The sequence below is a fragment of the Dipodomys ordii genome, unplaced genomic scaffold (genome assembly GCF_000151885.1).
Source record: "Dipodomys ordii isolate 6190 unplaced genomic scaffold, Dord_2.0 Scaffold54, whole genome shotgun sequence".
NCBI classification, from domain to species: Eukaryota; Metazoa; Chordata; class Mammalia; order Rodentia; family Heteromyidae; genus Dipodomys; species Dipodomys ordii.
Genome location: NW_012267270.1, coordinates 5,170,487 through 5,179,345, shown reverse-complemented (window position 1 = coordinate 5,179,345; position 8,859 = coordinate 5,170,487). Strand labels below are relative to the sequence as shown.

General features: G+C 44.5%; 1 protein-coding gene across 1 annotated transcript in view; it reads right to left on the bottom strand.

The window, feature by feature from the left end:
• LOC105989092 (chromosome unknown open reading frame, human C11orf85) overlaps positions 1-8,859 on the bottom strand; it is a 40,534-nt gene that overhangs the window by 30,447 nt on the left and 1,228 nt on the right. The window contains exons 2-5 of the mRNA XM_013020904.1: positions 3,854-3,978; positions 3,553-3,678; positions 1,849-1,893; positions 1,254-1,338 (exon numbers count right to left, since the gene is read on the bottom strand). Of these exons, the coding sequence (XP_012876358.1) occupies positions 1,254-1,338; positions 1,849-1,893; positions 3,553-3,678; positions 3,854-3,978 (381 nt within the window). The remainder of the gene's footprint in view (positions 1-1,253; positions 1,339-1,848; positions 1,894-3,552; positions 3,679-3,853; positions 3,979-8,859) is intronic.

The window sequence follows — 8,859 nt, the reverse complement described above, 5'->3', positions numbered from 1 at the left end:
ATCTTGGGGACTGGGAAGGTGGCTCAGTGGTAGAGCGCTTGCCTTGCATGCATGAGGCCCTGGGTTCCATTCCTCAGCACCACATAAGCAGGGGAAAAAAAAGCCGGAAGTGGCACTGTGGCTCAAGTGGTAGAGTGCTAGCCTTGAGCTGAAATGCTGAGGGATGGTGCCCAGGCCCAGAGTTCAGGCCCCATGACTGGACTCCCCCCCTGAAAAAAAAAGACTCTTATCTTCAAGTAACAACCAAAAAAGCAGGAAATGGAGCTATGGCACAAATGGTAGAGCACCAACTTGGAGTGAAACCACAAGGGAGAGCAAGAGGACTTGAGTTCAAGCCCTAGTACTGGCAAAAGGAAGGAAGAAAAGAGGGTGGGAGGGAGGGAGGGAAGGAAAAAAGCAAAGAAGGGAGGAAGGGAGGAAGGAAGAAGAAAGGAAGGAGGGAGGGACACACAGAGGGAGGGAGAGAAGGAAGGAAGAAAGGAGTGAGGAAAGGAAGGAAGGAGGAAAGAGAGAAGAAACGTACTGAAAAAGGGAAATTATATATATATAGTTATTATATATATACATAGTTATTATATATATACAAACATACATACATATATATATATATAGCTGCTGTTGTTACTGGTCATGGGGCTTGAACTCTGGGCCTGGGCGCCGTGCCCCGGCTCTTCAGCTCAAGGCTAGGGGGTCTACCACTTGAGCCACAGCACCACTTCCAGTTTTCTGATGGTTAATTGGAGATAAGAGTCTCACTTACCTTCCTGCTCAGGCTGGCTTTGAACCGTGATCCTCAGATCTCAGCCTCTTGAGTAGCTAGGATTACAGGCCTGAGCCACCCCACCGGTGCCTGGCTCCGAGAATTATATTTTAACTTTTCCAAGGTTTTCCCAGTTGTAGGTTTTTTTTTTTGTAGTTGTTGTTTTAACATTGAGTTCAGTTTCTTACATTTTTCCCCCCAGTACTTAGGAATCGATTTCAGAGCCTCACACGTGCTAAGCAAGAGCTTTAGCTCTGATCTATATCCCTAGAAAAGGCTTTATTTTGATGAAAGTACTCTCTGTATTTTGCTGAAAAAAGGGACTGTGTTCAAATTACGTTGCAAATATCAACTCACTTCCTTGCTGTAACCCACCGATTGGAATGGGCAGATTACTCATGAAGCCCCAAAGGAAAGTGACTTGCCCAAGGACAAGATACAGGTGGCAAAGCCTGCCTGGGAGGCAAGAAGTAGCCTCTCCAACACCACTGACCTGTGCGGCTCTGGCCTGCTGGGGGAACCGGGCTCCTCTGATAGTTTTCGTTTCCTCATTGTAGCTTCTGCTGCTTTCTTCTCAGCTAGGTCCTAGGGAAGAACCACACTCCTGTAACCCGTCCTTTTCCAGAACGGCTCACAGTTAGAAGACACAGTGAAGACAATTCCCCATTTATTTTATTTTATTTTGTTGGCCGTGGGACCTGAACTCTGGGCCTGGGCGCTGTCCCTCAGCTCTTCAGCTCAAGGCTAGCACTCTACCACTTGAGCCACAGCACCATTTCCGACTTTTTCTGCTTATGTGTTGCTGAGGAATCAAACCCAGGGCCTCATGCATGCGAGACAAGCGCTCTACCACTAAGCCACCTTCCCAGCCCCAATTCCCCATTTTTAAATTGCCAAATGCAAATGCCTTTGCAGCAAGGATTGATGTTCCATTAGATACAACAAATGGATCCAGAGGAAAACATAGTTTTTCGTTTTTAATTTTGATGGGGCTGGGGCAGGCACTGAGTAGTAAAGGCAGAGGAGGGGATAAGATGAGCATTTTGGAGACAACAGAAGCAATTGAGGCAATTCCATTTTGTTCAGACAAGGCAAACTTACCAATCCAGGAGAAGTGTTGTTGATTGACTTCCCTACAACAAATTCGAATGTCAAAGTGGATAAATCTGCTTGGATTTCAAGCTATATCTACTTCTTGGAACTAGTACCAGACAAAACCTCCTCATGGGGCTGGGAATGTAGCTTAGAAGACACAGTAAAGACAATTCCCCATTTATTTTATTTTGTTGGCCATGGGACCTGAACTCTGGGTCTGGGTGCTGTCCCTTCACTCTTCAGCTCAAGGCTTGCATTCTACTATTTGAGCCACAACACCACTTCTGAGTGCTGAGCAATCAAACCCAGGACCTCATGCATGCAAGGCAGGCACTCTACCAATGGGCCACCTTCCCAGCTCTTTTATATTTAATCCTTTAAAAAATCTTAATGAAAGCCAGACACAGGTGGCTCATACCTGTAATCCTACCTACTCAGAAGACTGAGATCTGAGGATCACAGTTCAAAGCCAGCCTGGGCAAGAAAGTCCATGAGACTCTTATCACCAATTAACCACCAGAAAGCTGAAGGTGGCACTGCAGCTCAAAGTGCTACAGCACTAGCCTAGAGCAAGTGAGCTCAAGGACAGCGCCCAGGCCCTGAATTCAAGCCCTACAACCAACAAAAACAAAAACAAAAAACCTCAATATGTTGGCCAGACTTAGAACTGTTGATGGACATACAACAACCAGGTAAATATCAAACCACACAGCCAAATCCAGCCAGATATCAGTCAGGATCCTGGGAATCCAATCCAGAGCATGGGAGGTATGTGTGCAGGTGGTCCTTAGCCAAGTGGAATCTTAGAGACTGGTCACCCCAAACTCCTCAAAGATCTAAGGCAAGATCTTCAGGCGAAGCCTCTCATCCTGCTCCCATCCCCAACCTCCACAGCCTCCCCCACCCCCCCAAAAAAAGATAACAAAGAAGTTTACAAAAGTTTTTTAAAAAATCTCAGTGATGGGCTGGGAAGGTGGCTCAGTGGTAGAGCACTTGCCTTGCATGCCTGAGGCCCTGGGTTTGATTCCTCAGCACCATGTAAGCAAAAAGAAAAAAGCCAGAAGTGGTACTGTGGCTCAAGTGGTAGAGCGCTAGCCTTGAGCTGAAGAGCTGAGGGACAGCGCCCAGGCCCAGAGAGAGTTCAGACCCCACGACCAGACCAAAAACAAAAAAAAAAAACAACAAAAACCTCAGTGAGATAGCTATTAGTATGATTCTTCTCCATTTCACTAGGTGGCACAGAAAGGTTTAAGTAATTACCTAAGGTCACACAGCTTTTATTTATTTATTTTTTTGGTCAGTCATGGGGGTTGAACTCTGGGCTTGGGCGCGGTCCCTCAGCTCTTCAGCTCAAGGCCAGCACTCTACCGCTTGAGCCACAGAGCCACTTCCGATTTTCTGGTGGTTTACTGGAGATAGGAGTCTCACGGTCTTTCCTGCCCAGGCTAGTTTTGAACCACAATTATCAGATCTCAGCCTCCTGAGTAGCTAGGATTACAGGCGTGAGCCACCAGTGCCCAGCTCACACAGCTTTTAAATGGCAAAGTGATGAGGTACTGACCCAGGCTTAGAATGTGTGTTCCAGGCCTGTGCACTGTGCAGCCAGAGTCCAGTGTGGCAGAACCCCTTGCCATACCCAGCTCCCCCTGCTGACTGGCCTTCTTCTCTACCATCGTCACTCCTGTCATCCTACTTACCTGGTGACAGATTTTCGTGAAGCCATTTCATCTCTACATAGAGAGTGAAAACAAACGGGTAAGGAGCCAAGATGACCTTCTCATGTTTGAATTTCAGGTGGGAAACTCTCTCCCATTTGCTTTTATCTGTGAAATGGTGCTAAGGACTGAGGGAGGCTGATGTGCACCGCTGAGACGTTTTAAGGTTGGGTCTCCCTCCCTCCTTGCCCTGATCTAACCTCCGAATGTCTGTGGTCTGGCTGCTTCCATTTGAATCGACCAAGGAGATACAGCTCATTAACAGCCTGGAAATGAAGGATACAGGGAAATACAATGAAGTGCTCCGTAACAAATGGCTGCAGATTGTCCAAGTTTCCCAAGACTGCACGGATGGAATCCTGAAAAGGAGATTTGAGGTGACGTGAATGTTGGCAAATCTCAGCCAATCTTTTCATTTACATTTTCCACTGCTTTTCACAAATCCTACATTCTAACAAAATGTGTTTGTACTTCCCTGAGCATGCCTTCTGCTTCTCTACCTCTGTGATCATGCTGTTCTCTATTCCTGAAATGCCCTCTCCACCACTGGCATCTGTCCAAATCCTAGCCATCTTGTGAGCAATCACCAACTCTAAGCTGTTATTAACTGTTCTCAAACTTCACAGGAGTTAACATGGGCTTTTACTATATCTCACATACGTATGTTTTATTGTTTCTCTTCCTGGGAGATCTACTTGAAGTAGAATATACACCTGATTTGTCTTAGTGTCCCTTCTGCAGTGTCTACTATAGTCAATGATAAATAACAAGTCAACAACAAATATATACTGAATACGAATATTTATCAATATATACTTTTATCTATCTCTTACTCAACTCCAGGCTTTTTTTAATCAGTCATGGGACTTGAACTCTGGGCCTGGGCATTGTCCCTCAGCTCTTCAGCTCAAGGCGAGTGCTCTACCACTTAAGCCATAGCATGACTTCTGGCTTTTTTCTGTCTATGTGGTGCTAAGGAGTCAAACCCAGGGCCTCATGCATGTGAGGCAGGCGCTCTACACCGAGCACCGTCCCAGCCTCCATTCTCTTTGAATCTGTTTCTTGTTTTCTGCGCCAGTATTGTGACTTGAACCCAAGGCCTCATAGTTGCTATGGAGGTGCTTTAGCACGTAAGCGTAAATCCAGCTCTTCTATTTATGTTTAAGGAAGAGTCTTGACATATGGCCTAGGATGGCCTCTAGCTCAAGGTCCTTCTACATCAGCCTCCTTAGTGCTGAGATAATGTGCAGCACCATGCCTGGACTAGAGCTCATAGTTTTTTAAATTAGCATAAATAATTTATAGAGGTTTTTCATTGTGATACTTACACACATGCATATAATATAGTTTAATCAAATTCACCTCATCTGTATTACTCTTGTACTCCAACCCTCCTCCCCAACCTATTTTTTTCCCCTGCCAGTCCTGGGGCTTGAACTCTGGGCCTAGGCCCTGTCCCTGAGCCTCTTTGTGCCCAAGGCTAAAACTCTACCACCTGAGCCACAGGTTACTTCTGGCTTTTTCTGAGTAGTTTATTAGAGATAAGAGTATCATGGACTTTTCCAACTTCCAACTGCGAACCTCAGAACTCAGCCTTCTGAGTAGCTAGGATTACAGGTATGAGCCACCAGCGCCCAGCTATTCCCACACCTTTGTAACAGTTCTTGGTAGGGTCATTAGGCTACTTCATACATGTATATGATGTACTTTTATCATATCTATCCCCTTCATCGTCTTCTTTCCCCCTTTCCCATCCTGTTGGTTCTGTGCCTCCAAACAGTCCCCCTTTTACTATCATGTCATATTTTTTTTAGGTCTGGAGTCCAAGTATGAGCTAAAATGTGATATTTGTCTGACCTTGACTTACCTGGATCAAACTGATGCTCTCCAGTTCCATCCATTTTTTAAAATTTCATTCCTATTTGTCAAGTAACATATCATTATGTATAGGGACTCCATCTCCTTATCTATTCACTGGCTTTTGGTAACCTAGGCTAATTTCATGGATGGATAGGTATCTATTATATGTTGAATTACATTTATCAGGATAATATGGTAGTTTTCATTTTAGTTCCTTTTTCTTCTTTCTTCCTGGTTTTATTTTTGGTGCTACTGGGTTGTATACACTCAGACCTTGTGTTTGCTAGACTCTACCACTTGAGCCATGTCTCTAGCCCGCTTCTATTTCAGTTATTTTTGGGATAGAGACTCATGTTTTAGTCTGCGGCTGGACTTACATTGGGATCCTCTTTTTGTGCTTCCCAGAGTAGTTGGGATTACAGATACATACCACCACTCTCAGTTTATTAGTTGAGATTTGATCTTGCTGTGTGTGTGTGTGTGTATACATGCACACCAATCCTGGAGCTTAAACTCAGGGCCTAGTTACTGTCCCTAAGCTAGAGCTCTACCACTTGGGTCACAGTTCCACTTCTGGCTTTTTGGCTGGCTTTGAATAATAATCCTCAGATCTCAGCCTCCTGAGTTAGGATTACAGGCCAACAGTGCCCTTGCTAACTTTTTGCTCATACTGGTCTTGAACCACAATCCCAAGTAAATGGGTCTATAGGTCTGGACTACCACTCCCAGATAATTTTTAGTTTCTTTATATGCCTCCATAACTGTTTTCCAGAGTGACTACACTTATTTACTTTCCTACTAATTGTGCATTAGAGTTCCTTTAGCTCTATTTTCTCAACCAGCATTTGTTTTTCTTGTTTTCTGATTAGGATGAAAGTGTGTCACTTTTACTTGCATTTCCTTATGGCTAAGGATGTTGAAAATTTCTTCATGTTATTTATTTGCCATTTGTACTTTTTTTGGAGAACTGTCTGTTCAGTTTGCCAATTTATTAACTGGATTATTTGTTCTCTTCATGTTTTTTTTTTAGCTCTTTGCATTTTCTGTATATTAATCCCCTGTCCAATGAATAGCATATAAAGATTTTTCTCCCATTATGTGGGTTGTCTTCATTCTGGTAATTGTTTCCTTTGCTGTGCAAAAGCTTTTTAATTTGATGCAACTCCATTTGTCAATTCTTGCTCTTATTTCCTGAGCAACTGGAGTCCTATTCAGAAAGTCCTTGTTTATGCCTGTACCTTCTAGTGTTTTCCCACAGTTAGGGAAAATTTCACGCCTTTGAAATGGATCTTTGATCCATTTTGAATTAATTTTTATGCAGAGTAATGCAAATCTAGGTCTTGTCTTCTCCATGTTTAATGTCCAGTTTTCTCAACACCATTTGTTGAAGAGGCTGTCTTTTAGCCAATGTACATTTTTGGCTTCTTTGTTATCTGTGTGGGTTTATTTCTGGGTCTTCTATTCCACTGGTCTAGGTGTCTGTTTTATATGATGTTTTGTTACTATGATTCTTTAGTATAAAATCAGTATTTAAGTCAGGTAATGTGGTATTGTGATAACTTCAGCATTAACTTTTTTTTTTTTTTTTGGATCAGGTCGTGGGGCCTGAACTCTGGGCCTCGGCGGTGCTGTCCCTCAGCTCTTCAGCTCAAGGCTAGCACTCTACAAATTGAGCAACAGCACCACTTCTGGCTTTTTTTCTTTTTGCTTATGTGGTGCTGGGTAATTGAACCCAGGGCCTTATGCATGCAAGGCAAGCGCTCTACCACTGAGCCACCTTCCCAGCCTCAGCATTGACTTTTTTTGTGTGTGCCAGTCTTAGGGTTTGAACTCCTCTTAGAGCCCTAGTGCTGTCTCTGAGCTTTTGTGATCAAGGCTAGCACTCTACCACTTGAACTGCAGCCCCACTTTCAGCTTTTTGGTGACATGGACTTTCTTTCTTTCTTTTTTTTTTTCTTTGGGTCCGGTCATGGGGCATTGAACTCAAGGCCTGGGCGCTGTCCCTCAGCTCTTCAGCTCAAGGCTAGCGCTCTACCACTTGAGCCACAGCGCCACTTCCAGCTTTTCTGCTTATATGGTGCTGAGGAATCCAACCCAGGGTCTCATGCATGCAAGGCAAGCACTCTACCACTTAGCCACCTTCCCAGCTCTGTCAGACTCTTAATCTCCAGTTAACTACTGAATTTTTTTTTCTTGCCAGTTGTGGGGCCTGAACTCTGGGCCTGGGCGCTGTCCCTCAGCTCTTTAGCTCAAGGCTAGTGCTCTACCACTTGAGCCACAGTGCCACTTCCGGCTTTTTTCTTTTTGCTTATGTGGTGCTGAGGAATCGAACCCAGGGCCTTGAGCATGCAAGGCAAGCGCTCTTCCACTGAGCCACCTTCCCAGCCCTGAAAAAAATTTTTTTAAGGCACCAGGCACCAGTAGCTCACACGTGTAATCCTAGCTATTCAGGAGGCTGAGATCTGAGGATCACAGTTTGAAACTAGCCTAAACAGGAAAGTCCATGAGACTCTTATCTCCAATTAACCAATGCAGTAGAGTTGAGCTAATCAATGTGGTAAAGAGCTAGCCTTGAGTGCAAAAGCTCAGGGACAGCACCCAGGCCCAGAGTTCAAGCCCCACAACTGATTAAAAAAAAGTGTGCTGGATTTGGTGACATAATTCTTCTGCATTAATTGCAACAATCAGGCAGGTTTCTTTCTGCTTATTCTATGAATGTACTCATTAAATGCCTGGATTATATGATACTGTCTTGTTTACTGGCTTTTCATGTTGTTGTTGGTCCGGGGGGTTAAACTCAGGGCCTGGGTGCTGTCACTGAGGTTTTGTGCTCAAAGGTAACACTCTACCACTTTGAGCTATAGCTCCACTTCTGATTTTTTAGGTAGTTAATTAGAGATGAGAGTCTCATAGGTTTTCCTACCAGGGCTGGCTTTGAACCACAATTTTCATATCTCAGTCTTCAGAGGTAGGATTACAGATACAATCTACCAGCACTTGGCTTTATGGCTTTTTGTTTTCTGGTGTTTTTTGGTTGGTTGTAGAGCCTGAACTCAGAGTTTGCGTGGAAAGTCTATGACACTCTTTTTTTTCAGTCATTGGGCTTGAACTCTGGGCCTGAGCACTATCCCTCAGCTCTTCAGCTCAAGGTGAGCACTCTACCACTTGAGCTACAGCACCACTTCCCATTTTCTGGTGGTTTACTGGAGATAAGAGTTTCATGGACTTTCCTGCCTGGGCTGGCTTTGAACTGCAATCCTCAGATCTCAGCCTTCTGAGTAGCTAGGATTACAGGAGTGAGCCACGGTGCCCGGTGTTAGGTTTTTAAAAAGAGGTGGCTGAGTAAGAACTGCACCAGCACGCACGTGGTATTCAGGTAAGGGGTTTATTCAGTAGACCTGCTGGGACCAGGCAAGGTTGGCACTCCAC